This window comes from Maniola hyperantus, chromosome 5 (assembly GCF_902806685.2).
Source record: "Maniola hyperantus chromosome 5, iAphHyp1.2, whole genome shotgun sequence".
Taxonomy (NCBI): Eukaryota; Metazoa; Arthropoda; class Insecta; order Lepidoptera; family Nymphalidae; genus Maniola; species Maniola hyperantus.
Window position 1 is genome coordinate 9947184 of NC_048540.1, and position 15771 is coordinate 9962954.

Sequence of the window (15771 nt, forward strand, 5' to 3'; positions counted from 1 at the left end):
TAGATCACGTCATTCACGCCAGTAATAGGTTAAAGTTTCACTCTCGTTCACCGAAAAACGATACGTCACGGTTACTTGTCTTAATTCGTCTTCGAAGTCGTTATTTGATACGATTCAATACTTTACGTGCTTTTACGACGCGGTATTTCATCGAGGCTGGCTGTCGGACTAGGGCTCCCTGGGCGACAGGAAGACGCGCGGTCCACTTTGTGATCCGTTCGAGCGTATATCTACATCCTCGGACATTGCGACCGCAAACACCGACCGAGACGCGCAAACCTGTTTATGAAACACCACTTTTGTCTGCGAGGTGCTCATTAAACATTGCTCACACGGAGCGTTGTGCGTTCACGAATTGTTAATGATAGCTGATACTCGAATTGACCTCAACGAAGTGATCGCTGTTATATCGGAACAGTATATTTTTGTATTTCGTTCACATAATATTCGACGGTTCTCAATACGACTGCGAGCAATTTATGTCTTTAGAATTGAGTCTACAGTCAGCTCACTGGCCGAGTTTAGTTCGTTCCCTATGTCAATTTATTTTACTACTCACTGGAACGCCTACAAACCATAGGATGTATTTATTTCTAAGAAATTTTATAGTGTTTCTCGAACATAACAGAAATTAGCGCGCGTAATAATTGGAAGTAATATACTGTTTGTTGGTTAATAAAATATAAATATTTTGTTAAAATTGTTAATTTCGTAACCTGCTCTAGAAGTTCTTATAATCATTTGGTACAAGCCATCGTGTTAACTGTTTATACTGGAGCTACTAGCTAGATATAATAGAATACGAACAACACGTCGTTAAACGTTAGGGCGCCTTCAAATTTGCCGCGTGGAGGAAGCTCGGCTGCAGCGGTGAGGCCGCGCTGCTTTGTAAATGCACAATTGCACTTTGAAGCTTTGAAGGCGTCCTTAATCTGGATTCCGGCGTCATACAATTTGCAGCTTCCTTTTATTTGCGTCTTCAGGAAGATGCAGAAAAATCAATATATTTAGGTAAATAACATCTACATCTCTATATATAAAAATGAATCGCTAAATGTGTTGCTGATCGCAAATCTCGAGAACAGCTGAACCGATTTCGCTAATTCCTTTTTTAATATTCCTTGAAGTACGAGGATGGTTCTTACGGAGAGAATTTTTTTTAAAATAACCTGAAAAAGAATCAACTGTTAGGCGGTACGAAGTTCGCCTAGTTAAGTTAATCGCAAAAGGCAGCTAGTTAATCATAATTTTATGTTACGTAACGGGAATGTCTAGGAAGGCGATTATAGAAATAACTTTACAGTAACCTTTTCATATACTTAATGGGTACCTATTACATCATTATTCATTACCCATTACATTAAATGCGAAAGTGTGTTTGTTTGTTAGTTTCTCCTTCAATCACGCCGCAAGGAGCAATGGATCGACGTGATTTTTTTGCATGGATAGGTATAGTTAAAGATCTGGAGAGTGACATAGATTACTTTTATCCGGGAAAATCAAGTTCCACGGGATTTTTAAACTTAAATCCACATGGATGAAGTCATGGGCATCAGCTAGTACAATATAATCTTCTTTTATAGAGTCGAATCAATAACATTACAATATGAAAAAGTCAAAAAGTGTCTATTGTCAGTAACTTTGATTGCCTTAGCTAGTCACTACATAGTATGTAGGATAGCGAGAACTTTGTGTTTGTGTAATTCGATAGAAGACTTTTTTAGAATGCATTACTTTAGCATGTCGTCATGCAATGGGCAATGCATGCATCACAAGTATGTATGTTTCTAAGAAAGGACCGTCGGTGGAGGCAGACGACGTGACGTCCACACTTGCATTTTTGCAACTTAATATTGCTAGGTGCGAGCAAGATAGTAATGACAATCGGACGAACGTTGCAATCCTTTCCAAGTATTGCCTACATACCTATTTACTTGATACTTCGACACTTTAAAGAACCTGGAGAATTTGATGTCAGCACTTAGGATGTTTATAGTCTGAAAGATGGATACCTAAAGGACTAATCTATTAGACAGCTCTCTATGTACATTTAACTATTTAGGTATGTTTGAAAGTTTCCACGTTCTGTTATTGCAACATAAAATCCTAATTTATTATATCCTACTATCCTAATAATCCTAATCCTAATTATATTATAAATATGAGTGTGGATGTTTGTTACTCAATCACGCAAAAACGGCTGAACGGATTTGGATGAAATTTGGAATGGAGATAGATTATACCCTGGATTAACAAATAGGCTACTTTTTATCCCGGAAAATCAAAGAGTTCCCGCGGGATTTTAAAAAATGTACATCCACGCGGACGAAGTCGCGGGCATCAGCTAGTATTAAATAAAACAATCCTCTCTATTCCCTTTTTATAATCTTTATAAATATGTAAAAGAAGATGACTGACTGACTGACTGACTGATCTATCAAGGTTGAACAACAACAGCTCAAAGGTTGAATTTTCAAAAAAGACGGATTAACGCTAAAGCAATACAATGCAATACACATTTTGAAGATAACAGGAAACAGTAGGTATACGTTTTCTTCGTCCTTCTAACTGCAGCCTAGCCCGTTTTTTTCCTCTGTGGCGTAGCCGTGTCATTTACGTCGTTGCATGTCTTGTAAATCACGCCATTGTTGTGTCTTCAAGTAGCGCGAAGTGTCGCTGGTCTAACAAAATGCTTCTACATTTTCCTTAGGTAACATCGTGCGGATGTATATGGTATATTGTTATTTATGACCATTTTACTCGCATCCGGCCTGTAGTTAAGATGAAAGCGGCTCTTTTCAATATGGATCAGGCAATGTCAGGCAAATGAGCCCCCGCTGAGATCTCAGCCTTGCCGAGATGAAATCCGTTAGGTGTTTGGGTGGCGCTATTGCATGTTCCTCGCACGCCTTTCTATTGTTTGTCCTCATCGGATCGAAAGAAAAGCATGTAGATACTTTCAAATAGATTGAATACATAGTAACAGATCTAAAATTAATTTTATGATAGCGACGCATCAATTTCATCTTTGTGAATGTCTAATCGAAGATGCCGAGCGATGCAAGTTAAATATATCTACAGAAAGTTTCACAAGAGTGGAGAGTGTGCAATGCAGACGGGTACGACAGTAGGTTTATCTAGTTTAATTGCTTTGTACGTTTCTTTTAAACGTTTAGTTCACTAAGAACGTGTTTTCGCACCGATTAATTATTTGGGATCTATTTGGGAATGATATTAACAATGACCGATAGACCTTGGGGTCCCAAGGTGCTAGAATGGCGACCTCGCACCGGAAAGCACAGCGTTGGAAGACCCCCCACTAGGTGGATAGATGACTTCAAACGAGTCGCAAGGAGCCGCTGGATTCAAGTGGCGCAAGACCATGGTGTAATGAAAGTCCTTACAAAAGACTTATGTCCAGTTATGAACGTCTATCGGTTTATGATGATGATGATGATAATGATGATGATGATTAACAATGCATCACGCGCGTAATAAGCGGCTCGTAAACCTATCAGTCAGTCAAAAATACTTGCAAGCAATTAACCTTTCCTGCCCTTAAAATGTCTAGGAACAGTTAGCGTGGAGCTATGTGTTTGCATACTGAGTGACAATGGGTGAAATGGAGGAGGACAATCGTATGCCGGCGCCGAGGACTGTGAGCACATGTAAATGAACAGCGAAGCAGCATTGTATTCAAACGCACAAACAAAATGCCTATGTCGTCTGTCTTATTCAGCACCATGGTTTCTATACCTAATACATAAAAACAATAATAATATTTGTAGTAAGTATATTACTCGCAAGTCGCAACCTAAGACAACTAAACCACACGTGTGGTCGTTGTTTATAATTATAATAAAAATTATTGATCAAATGTGATCTACCTAAATGCGCTGGTTTTAAAATGGGCGTCAAATTTCAACTTGCTGAGGAGTGTCGACATAGAGAGACAAGATTTATTGCTCTTAGTGGTCATGAATAAAATAGTAGATTCATGTGTGGATAGCAAGTGGTGGCACGTGCGCTGTCGGGCTAATCAACCGTGTACCTATGACAGATGCTCGCTTGATAACAAAATGTTGTGAATCAATCTTAAAAACGTTACTTGTTGTTATCGGAAATCGATACTTAAATTGTTTAAAGAATGTGAATAGAGAATTTGGTAGAGACTTGATTGCACAACATACTATAAGTGGGTCCAGTTATGCTAAAGTGTATCAAGCAAACGTCGCATTGATTTCGAGACATGGTATAATTAGTTAATACAAAAAAAAATATTGATCAATAAAGAGATAAAGCAACGGGCGCGGTGCGTTTTTATTAATCAATGCAAATTATGGCGCAAACTGAAAATTAGCGCTGAGCATTGTGAGCAGTGCTCGGCTATGCTGAGTTTGCGACCTATTGTTTATTGTTAGTTTTTAGTTTAGATAATATATTAGATAAAACATTATACATACTACTAGCAGTAATGAAAACAAAGCATATTTATTATTATACTAAATGACTAATAACTAAATGAAATTGTTTTAGATATAAGTCCCGTAAATTGCTATTGAAGGGTGTGCTTTTGAAGATATAGGGGTTGGAAGTTTCGCTCTAAAGAAATTTCTAGAATAGTCAAGAACATTCGAGAGTATTCGAGAGAATTCCACTGAATATCCCAGATCATTCTAGAACATTCCAGAACATTCTCGAGTGTCGTCGAATATTGTGGAACATTCGAAGACTTTTCTCTATGGGTAAAGCTATAACCTATTGATAGGAGTATAGGTACAAAACAAGATATGTCGTGAGTTCGAACGTTCTGGAACATTCTGGAATGTTCGGAAATAGTCTGAAAAGTTCGGGAATATCCCAGATTATTGTGAAATGTTCCAGATCATTCTCGAATGCTGTGGAATATTCTGAAACATTGTAGACCATTCGAGTACTTTTTGTATGAGTGGAGCTACCTACTGATAGGAGATAATATATCATGAGTTCGAACGTTTGGGAACATCCGCGAACATTCCAGATCATTGTGGAACATTCGAAGTCATTTTTGTATGGGTGGGGGTACCTACCCATCGGTAGGGTTATATAATGCATGATGCGTCGTGGGTTTGAAGTTTGAACGTCCGCGTCAGTCAGTTTCTCACCAGTGAAGGGCAGCATAACAATTATTGCAAAAATTACACATACTACGCGGGCGAAACCGCGGGGCAAAAGCTAGTTTTTGATAAAAGTGGGTTCGTTCATTTAGGCATAAATGGGTCTTTCATGTTTCCCTATTCATATTTCTTACTTTAATATCTAGTGCCTGAGCGGCGCGTTAATTCTGAAGTACGCAAGGCATTCATCGTGCTGGTACCCTCATTTTGTAGTTCATTTTCAATAGCACATCTTAAAGGACCCTCTTGAGTCTAGACTTAAGTCTCCCTGAATAACTCAATAAAGCAAACGAAATGTCCTGCGTACAAGTCCTTAAGGGGCTTCTGACGTTTTACCCTACCCGGGTAGGGTTACCCTATATAATATATTTACAAAAATTGCTCGTTTATAGAATAGAATCGAACAGAATAGATTTTTATTCAAGTAAACTTTTACAAGTGCTTTTGAATCATCCACTAGTTTAATTTACCACTGGTTCAGAATGCCGTTCCTACCGAGAAGAACCAGCAAGAAACTCGGCGGTTGCTCTTTTCAAGAGATCAATTTACAATATTATTATACCATACTGTACAAGCAATTGACTCGCTCCAGCAATGCACGGGGCATTGCTGGAGCGAGTCAAATCCAAGCTTTCGTTTAAAGTATGATGATGATATGATGATATATATGTGATTAAGTATTATATCAAAAGAAATACGGCTACATGCTACATCGCCTATCTATCTTTAATTAATTTAAAGATTATTCAGTGCAATTAACGTAAATTTTTTGCTTCAACCTTAATAGTTCGTATTCATTGTCTAGTAAAGAAACTTATTAACGGTTCGTTCAGATGATACTATCACAATGTGTCTATTAAAAAAATCTTGTCGAAAGAGCCTTCCTCTTGTTATAATATTCACAATTGACCGTTAAAACGAACCTACTATACCTACACCCACTCAACGTTAAGGCGATAATGATCTTAAAATCCGCGTAGGATGTATTTATTGAATATGACGGTCTTTAACAATGGACGAGCTTCGCATAATTCTGTATTATGGTGTAACTTGCAATTTATGGATCTACTCTCGTCATGTAATAGACATAATAAAATGCAAATATTGATTGTTTGTAACTAATGGGTACTAGGTACTACTAGGTAAACAAACACTTACTATAGGATATATATAAAATTGTAATATATTTACTGTTTCTCAGTAAGGCTGTGACCACGCGGAATTCCGTTAAAATGTGATAACCATATTATTTATGCGGACAATAGGTACATCGACGAAAACGTCCGCGCGTTTTTTCACGCTAGACTTACAAAAGGAAGTCTACGGGAAAACGCGAACCTAACATGAAAAACCGAATAAATAGTGCTTTTGAGATACTATTAGGTTTTGTAGATTTTTTGTGTCTATCAATCTATGCTGGAAAATATTCCATTTAAATATTTATATGAAATAAAATTACGGTTTAGTAGCAATGCTCCGTGATATTGCCAACTTCTGATATTTATTCTAGCAATGAAAAATAATTATAAAATATTGTGTCGTAATTTGTTAAAAAGTAAGCAAGTTGCGCTTGCAGGATTCGAAGTAGGTAATCCCAAGAAACGATACAATCATAATGACAAACCTTCCGATAAGACACGCACTGGCTTATTTTACTATTGTTATGTTACAAATTATGTTTACGTTTATTTTTAGTTATAGGTACTTATCATAAATTCATAACACAACATTGTCAGACTCGGTAGAAGGTACGTATAGTACCACCCATTTAATGGATAATTTTGTCGTTACATCCCTCAGTAGATTCTGCAGTTTCTCTTAGGTCCTACTGCCTACTGGCCTTATGTAAAACAATCGTCATTTAATTTAAAAAAAATTAAGGTTAAAATGTACGAATAGCAGATGCAGCCTCTACACTCAAGGTCGCAACATGACGGGCATCATCTACGCCCGCACGTTTAGCGTTTCGTCATGACAGTTCTTTCAATATATCACGCCTGCTTAAGGGGAATAAATGGCTGATGTAATAAAATATCTCACCAGGGGTTGTTAGTGCAATAAACTTGTAAATTGCCGTCAATGGGGGCGGTAGACGCAAGCAGCTTTATATTTACGACGAAATACAAGAGGTCAAATAGGTGTGATCGTGCGCGCACGCATGTTCACTGATTCCTACATGACATCTGTCCCCTTGATTCGGATTTACGCCGCTATTGATTTCGTTGTAAGATTACATTCATTGTTCAAATGGGAAGGGTGTTCTATTTATGACATTTAATACTGCCAGCTTGTCCTCATTGTGTTACTTTACTTTGTACGTAAATATGTAGCAAAGTTTCATATTTCTTTTTTTCAGGCGGAGCTTGTCGATATGAGGGCCGAATTAGTGCAGGCTCGGGCTGCAGGTAAGCTATAATCCTCAGCTTACTAAATATCTTAATTAATGGGTGGCCGCCAGACACCCTTACAATTTATTTAACTTTTAGGGCGTCTGGCAGGAGGCTGCCACGATACTTAGTGTCATGAAATGTCGTGAATGGCTACTATTCCGAAGAAATTTTTCTATTTTATTTTATAAATAGACATTATTCTTTGACGTTTTATTTTTACACCTTTATTATTATACCTGACATCTCCCAAAGCCACCATGATCCGAACTTCACAGTCGCTGATCGTTCCTCCCTGTGTTGCATACAATACGCAGAGAAACTTTTAGCTTTTTACTTTTATAAAATAAGAAAGGTCTGGCAAGAGCTGGCTCTCTCTCTAGTAGCGGTTTGACTCAACAAGCGTTATTTTTGACTATTTCCATCGTTTGCCTTGCCAGGTGGGTGCCAGGACGGCGGGGACGTGGCGGGCAACGTTCTGGATGCGGCGCGGGCCAGGGCGGAAGCCGCGCAACTCGCCCGGGAAAATGTTGCACTTAGGGAAACTGTCCTTGCGCTGCACTCCGAGCTTTTTGGAGCTAGGTATAAAAAATAAGTTCTCTGCTACATGACATTTTAATGTTTTCTTGGAAACGTTTGAAGGTCCACTCGTGCTTTGTAATTTCAGATTTGATTTTAATTTTACATACAGTGTTATAAATATATTAACATCTATAATTCATATAATTAATAGTGTCATACATCAGAACTCACAACGTCGCGTCGCCTGATAATAGTGTCATTAAAAAAAAAATGCAATTGCTTGTTCTCGTTTTTCGAGGTATATACCTCTCTCTTCTCTTATTTTAACTTAAAGTGGTGCATTTGTTGCATTATTCATGCGTAAATCTGCTCTACCCTTAGTGGGTCTCATGTGTACCTACCTCATGTTATTCTTGTAAGTGGATATATGTGAAACGTAAAAATAATGAGTAAAGAATAAATTATTATTGAATGTCTTAATTAAAACTAACTCGTTTTATTATTGTCATAGATTAGCCACGAAGTACCTGGATAAAGAACTCGCTGGAAGAATACAACAGTTACAGCTATTAGGCAGTGATATGCGCGCTGAACTAAGAGATTCGCTATGGGCTCAGGTTAGTAGTATGTAAATACTTTCCTATTTAACAATTCTTTTGCGTACTTTTATGTACTCCAAGCTGTAGAAAGCAGAATAGGCATACCTACCTTAATATGGTAAAGAAGCGTGAGCTTATCATCGCGTAGATTACTAAAGCGAAGCATCACTGCGCATTATTGTCGAAAGAGACGTTGCAAAGAGTCTCAGCCGATAGACGTCAAGTGATAGGTCAAATCCACCGGATCTCTGCGACTCGTTCGGTGTCGTCTGTTCACCTAGTGGGCTGGGTCTACGATGATGTAACTTGTGTGCATTCAAGCTTAACCTCATCGTTGTGATAGGTGGAAGCGGAGATCCTGCTGCAGCGGCACAAGACGCTGGTGCGTGTGTGCCGCGGGCTGGCGCCGCGCACGCCGCGTCCTCCCGCCGCGCGTGCACCGCCCGCCCCCCGCACCGTGCGCGTGCGCCGCTCCCCGCATCTAGGTCTCGGCATCTCCGTCACGGTAACCATACCTATACCTACCTACTTCTTTTCTCCTGATATTAAACAAACAGTTCGCTTAGGGTCAATTCACATTGGTACCTGCAGAGTTGAAGCGATGCGTCGCGACATATAACATTTTACACAATTATTTATCTGTCTATAAAAGCGAAATACCACTCACTGATTGACTGACTAATCACGAAATCTAAGGAACTATAAAGCTCACAAACTTGAAATTAAAAGGTAAATTTATTCTAAGGGGTAGGTGTCAGCTAAGAAACTGGTTTCAGAAAATTTCCCCCTAAGAGGGTCAAATGGGGGGGTGGAAGGTTATGTAAAGGTCCTGTTTGGTCCTGTTTTTGAAGTTATAAGCTTTAGGTAAATAATAAAAATCTGTTTATGTTATTTTGGAAAATTCCCCCTTAACTGTGGTGAAATAGGGGATGAAAATTTGTGTGGAAAAGTTTCAATTTTGTTATTGTTAACATGAAGTTTGGAAGGTAAGTAGGTTCTCTCTGGAGGACAGGTGTCAGCTAAGATTTTTTGTTACCTACCCCCTAAAGGGGTCAAATGGGGGTTGAAAGGTCATATGAAAGTGCTATGTTTTGAAGTTAGAGATATGAAAATTGGCTTTTAAGTTTTCTGGGTTCTGTGCCTTAAGGTGAGACTGATTGAGTAGGTAAGTGAGGTCTTTTGCAGCGGGGACATTTCTTATCTCATGAGAAACCAGAAATTTTATGCACATAAACGATTGATGCGCGCATCAATTAGCGGCTGGACTCTGGCCAATATGCCATGAATTTGACGATAAATTTTGCGCTTCGACGTTGCGCCAATGTGTATTGAACTTTAATATTCTAAACTGAAATTTTAATTTAAGTGCAAAATTTCACTCATCTCAGAATCTTTTTTCTACCGAGCATTTGCCATAAGATCTCCCTTTACCCTATGAGAACAAATGATTAAAATATCTTATTTTAACAGATAATAATTCAGATGTAGGTAAATGGTAATAGCCGGAAACGACTGTGTGACGTAATTTTCAGGACACGGAGGGTCAGGGGACGATCATAATTTGGTCTTCCAAAGTTCTGTTTTTTGCAATTTTACAATGTGTGCAATCGACTGATAAGTATAAAGTCAATACTTTGTATTTTGATTAGGGAGGTCGGGAACACGGGGTGCCTATTCTGATCTCTGAGCTGGAGGCGGGCGGGCCGGCTGCGCTCACCGGCGAGCTTTACGTTGGAGACGCCATCCTCGCCATCAATGACCACGATCTCACGCAGGTGACTACCATATTCTGCTATAAGGGCTTTCTACCTAAAGAATTTTTAGTTTTCTAGAATTAGCCTAAATTCCTAGGTCAAAACCAAAATTTTATTTTACCAATTAGGTTACTGACCTAGTTTTGATTATATATTTCAATGTGTTGAGACAGTAAATAAAACAATATTTTTAGTATTTTTATGTACCTATTGTTGTGATACGTATAGTGTGACACAACACTTATGACTTTTCTTTTGCAACCCGCAGGCTTGTCATAAAGAAGCGGTCCAAGCCCTACAGAGCGTCAAGGGAGATTGCGCCCTTTGTGTTCAATTTATTGCTACCGACGACGACGACCGACTCTCTGAAGATAATTACAGGTTTCATAACTTCTATTTTGTCCTGATAGTCCGTGTTTTATAGTCTCTACTTTTTGAACTGATGGCTGCAGTGTGACGTCCCGTTGCAATACGTCATGAAGTTTTAAAGACAAAGCTTTTAACGTATTCAAAAGATATATTTTTGATCAATTATTATTTTATTGATCAATTTATTTTATCGGTGCAGATTTCCCCTATACCCGGAAGATGGGGACGTGTACGAAGAGGAGCCCGACGCGTCGGGCGCCACGCCCACCGCCCCTCGGACGCCGGACTACAATCATCAGTATGTATTACTTCATCTTATTCATCATTGGCGTCATCATCAACCGATAGACGTCTACAGCTGAACATAGGCCTGTCTACACGCCACTGCCTTGCGCCGCACCGCGCCTCTTGAATCCAGTAGCTACCTCGACTGGTTTCACGTCTTCTTCCCACCTTGTGGGAGGTCTGCCAAAGCTGCGCTTTCTGGCACAAGGTCGCCATTCTAGCACCTTGGGACCCCAACGTCTATTCGTTTTTCGAATTATGTACCCCGCCCATTGCTATTTAAGCCTCGCAACCTGTCGAACTATGTTGGTTACTCTGTTGACGTTGACCTTATTTAACTCATTTCAGCATCTACAGTCATGCACAACATACATACATTACGCGTGATCTAAGTTGTACGGTCAGAAATTAGTCACGACTATTTGCCTATCTATCGACGCCACGTCGTGTTTGATATTTGCTTTCGCTTTCTCAGCCTCTCGTTAGCACTCGTTTATCGCGAAAATCGCGTTAATTGTAATTACTTCTCCGCAGAAGTACCACTGGGCAATGAAGACGTCGAAATGTGCCACCTGCATGAAATGCTAGACCTTTTATATGAAAGTAGTTAGTTGTATCCTTGGATGGTTAAGTTGTATCTTGAATTCTTAACATTTTACTAAGTATTTTTAATTCAAACCTGGTTTTCATCACCGCAATATAAATTACTAGATGATGCCCGCGACTTCATCCGCGTGTATTTCGGTTTTTTAAAAATCCCGTGGGAACTCTTTAATTTACCAAGATAAAAAGTAGCCCCGGGATGTAAGCTAACTTTGTATCAAACTTCATCAAAATCGGTTATACTGTTGGGCCGTGAAAAGCTCGGCAGACAGACAGAGACACCTACGCATTTATAATATTAGTGTGGATGTATGAATATTTAGTTCGACTTTTAAAGTAAATCTCTGTAATTGGATCATAGTGATTGATCTTCTCTTAACAGCGCATCGGGCAGTGAGTGCGGTGACGAGGACGCGTACGGCGCGCGCGGCGACGGAGGGGAGTACGCTCATCGAGGCGACAACGGAATTTACGGCGCCCTGGCCGAGGGAGGGCCTTACGATCTGAGGAGTCAGGGGGGGGCGTACGGCGCGTACGACGTGCGGAGGGAGGCGGATTACATTCGCAGCGAGGGGGTGGAGGTCGCCGGAGCGCACTACGCCGACTACAATAACGTTAACAACCTCTCCATACTTGACATGGACGATGACTCTATCAAAATAGAAGCTCGATTAGAGGTACGAACTAGCACTCTCGTTTATAATTGACACAGACCATCACCTATAGACGTCTAAAAGCCGGACACCCCCGCTCACCAAACTTAAACTTAGGCAGTAGCTTAGTATAAAAGTCGACCCACGCCCGTTTGGTACCCTCATTCCGCACCTTGTCTTGATAACGTGACTTTTGAGTCCACCAATCACAACAAAGCTTTCTCCCCTAACCCCCGCCAACATGAATGAAAACAAAATAGTAAGATTTTGTTTTCATGCAAAATCTTGTTTATGCGTAATCTTGAGGTTGAATTCTCTGTGATATAATTGGCTGTAAAAGTGGTAAAAGTAGTGCCGTGCCATCCTTTATACACTGTTCCCTGCGGAAACGAAAGAAAATGAATTTATTAACCGACTTCAAAAAAAGGAGGAGGTTCTCAATTCGTCGGAATCTATTTTTTTTTAATAGTAGTGTCACAAACAAACAATAATCTATCAGTGTCGCTTGGAATATACAGATGGCGCCAGTGTCGGCAGTTTCTGGTTCTTCCACGTCGCCGCGCTCCACGCCCGTCCATTGCAGGACTTCCCTCAAGAAGAAACGTAAACCGCAGGTATATATATTTAACTAGCTTATGCCCGCGATTTCGTCCGCGTAGACTAGGTACACAAATTTCAAACCTTATACTTATATGCGTTATATGTATTGTCCAGGATTGGCGCACCAAGGGAGCATACTGTGCCGTGTCAGACGCACAGTCGTCGGACGACCCTCACGAGAAAGCTACGACGTCAAATCATCAGCCCGACCTCTCCAACCATCAGCCCGACCCCTCCAACCATCGACCCGACCTCTCCAACCATCGGCCCGACCCACCTAACCATAGACCCGAGCTACCCAACCATTGGCCCGATTCATTAAATCATCGGAATGAATTAGTCAATCATAGGCCAGAACAAAATGATATAGGTAAGTTTCCGTCTTGGTTAATATTTTTATAGTACCTTATTTTGTACATAAAAAAGTTTTTAGGCTCATTTGCACCAAACTGGTCAATTTGTACTTGTTAAATTTTGTAAGTATAATGCGTAAAAAATGAGTTATTGTGACGTTGTAAATTTTGAACTACTAATTAGCGTTTCGCTTTTAATTAAAATCTATTTTGTTCAAAGTATGTTGGTGCCACCTAGCATCAAGGTGCAGAACTACGCGTGGGTCGATGTTCAGAGTTCATTCGAGCCACAATAGATGGCGTTTGCTTCGTTGTCAATTGTCGTAAAAATAAAACAAAATAATTAAATAAAACCATAATATCATTTGTTTATTGTTAAGTCATTAACAAAACGGTTCTTATAATATATCCTTAGGTTCCGCAAATATTCAAAATGAATTGGCTTCATGATCAAACTAACTGAGTGCGGCCACACTCGGGTTGCGTCTGGCAACACCGATAGGTGAGATTTAGAATTTTCCTGGAGTCAACATGTGAAGACGAATTTTTTTCGTTCCAGGAAAATCTCATTCCTTTTCGCCCATGGCTTCGCCTGGGAAAATACAATAGTTATAAAATTTTAGTCATCCTAACGTATTTCAATGTTTCATCAATTATGGTGAGTGAAAAATCAAGTAATGTGGATTCGACAAAATGGCGGTTTGGTTAGAGAAAATCCTAATTTTATGATTTCATTCCAGTTCCAGTTATTTTATCTTCCCAAATAAATGAGGATAATGGGTTGTGGGTGGACTTCTGAAAACCATTGGTGGCCAGGAGTTCAATAGGTGAGTTGTGTTTGATCGGGAAAATTCCACGTGTCGAAATTTTCACACAGCACAAATTATAATCTTGTTTTTCTTTGTTACAGGGTTTACGTTTACGTTTACGTTTTACGTTTAGCTTCAGTTTTCCGTTTTAGTTTTCCGTTTGCGTTTTCGGTTTTCGTATTTATTTCTTTTGCACATTCACGTTGACAACTTAATTGCTATGGATAAGACTTGGTGAAAATCTTTGTAATGAAACATTTCGGTTGTGAAGAATCAAATAAATTGAGTTTTGGATCTTGGCCGATGCCGTCCAGCTACCTTGCAGTCTTCGCACCTACAAGTAAGCAAATGTTTGTATCCTGCAACAGTTTAGTGAACCTTCTTAGTGTATGTGTACAGTAAGAACCCTGTCTTTACTACTGAGCTTTTATTTTGAAACAATTTAATGAATTTTACTGTGTCATTGTCTATTCCATGCCAATGGCATCTTAAATTTAAAACATAGATTTTATGTACTATCTACCTAAGGCATTCTAATGTATCTAAATTAAGTCTTGGCATTAAGCTAGAATAACTAAGCATTATTAGCCATCACTATGTATTAAGCGACCCCGGTAAAAGTTACATTAAAAACAATTTTGCCTAACATCTAGCAAATTTCATTTATAACACCTCATATACATTACAAGGGAGTCGACGGCTAGCTTCTATTCTTTACTAGGTAGATAGATCAAGTAAAGTAAATTATTATTTTCCTCTAATCTTTGTAAGGTGGTAGATTATTCCGTATCCGGGTATATTTCTATTCCGCCCAATTTACCACCCTTACAAATGGCGCCCGAACGTTTTTTTATATAGTTATTTCAGTATATTTTGAGAAATTTTGTGAATTTTATGAAATGTACTCCGCTGATTGTACAATTTTCTAAGTAGTGACACATTGCAAAGAGCACTAAGCTGTTTTTATGGTTAACTAACTAAATAATAACTAATAGTTAGAAATTTTGTTTGATAGTTTAAGTAATTTTCTGAGTATAGTCCAACATTGGTTTTTTTTTCTTACTTAATCAACACTTTATAAATGGTGCTTATGCCGTTTAATTATGTTATCGACTTACCTTGGAGGTGTATAAGTGAATGTTTGCCTTCAGTTTAGTAATAAACATTGCTTAACTGAGTTGTTGTTGGGTATTGCTTTCAATAGTAAGTACATCTTATGTTTGAAAATTCCGGTAACTTAGTATAATTAAAGTTTTGAAACGCTATGTCCTGTTAACTAGTTACACACATACATTTATAAATACTAAGAGTTACAACTTGTGAAACTAAATATATAAACTATATTCAGAGATTACATTAAGTTCAAGTATGAAGTTATGAACAATTTTTTTTCAGTGACTTGATACTTCATTATTTTGTTGAAATTTTGTTTAGAGCTGTGTTAAGGTTATGATAAAAGCTACTTCACACACAAAACATGTTAAGTTTAATTGAATGCTGGTAGTTTAAAGTGACATTTAGAAACAGATTTTGTTGTATTTTAGGTTATGTGTTAAAAGTGTAAAGTAACAGTCATCAAACCATTGCACAATCTCTTTGTTTTTTTTTGAAAGATAATATGCTAGTCAGAGTTCATTGCAACTTTGCTGCCTGTTTACTTTTGTAATTGTAAAGGTTGTAA

The 15771-nt window shown here is 38.8% G+C and overlaps 1 protein-coding gene across 1 annotated transcript in view; it reads left to right on the forward strand.

The window, feature by feature from the left end:
• The window catches only part of LOC117982568 (uncharacterized), a 73208-nt gene that overhangs the window by 40042 nt on the left and 17395 nt on the right, over positions 1–15771 (forward strand). The window contains exons 3-12 of the mRNA XM_034968932.2: positions 7513–7561; positions 7984–8125; positions 8577–8682; positions 9008–9169; positions 10314–10439; positions 10687–10799; positions 10987–11085; positions 12058–12352; positions 12847–12942; positions 13043–13298. Of these exons, the coding sequence (XP_034824823.2) occupies positions 7513–7561; positions 7984–8125; positions 8577–8682; positions 9008–9169; positions 10314–10439; positions 10687–10799; positions 10987–11085; positions 12058–12352; positions 12847–12942; positions 13043–13298 (1444 nt within the window). The remainder of the gene's footprint in view (positions 1–7512; positions 7562–7983; positions 8126–8576; positions 8683–9007; positions 9170–10313; positions 10440–10686; positions 10800–10986; positions 11086–12057; positions 12353–12846; positions 12943–13042; positions 13299–15771) is intronic.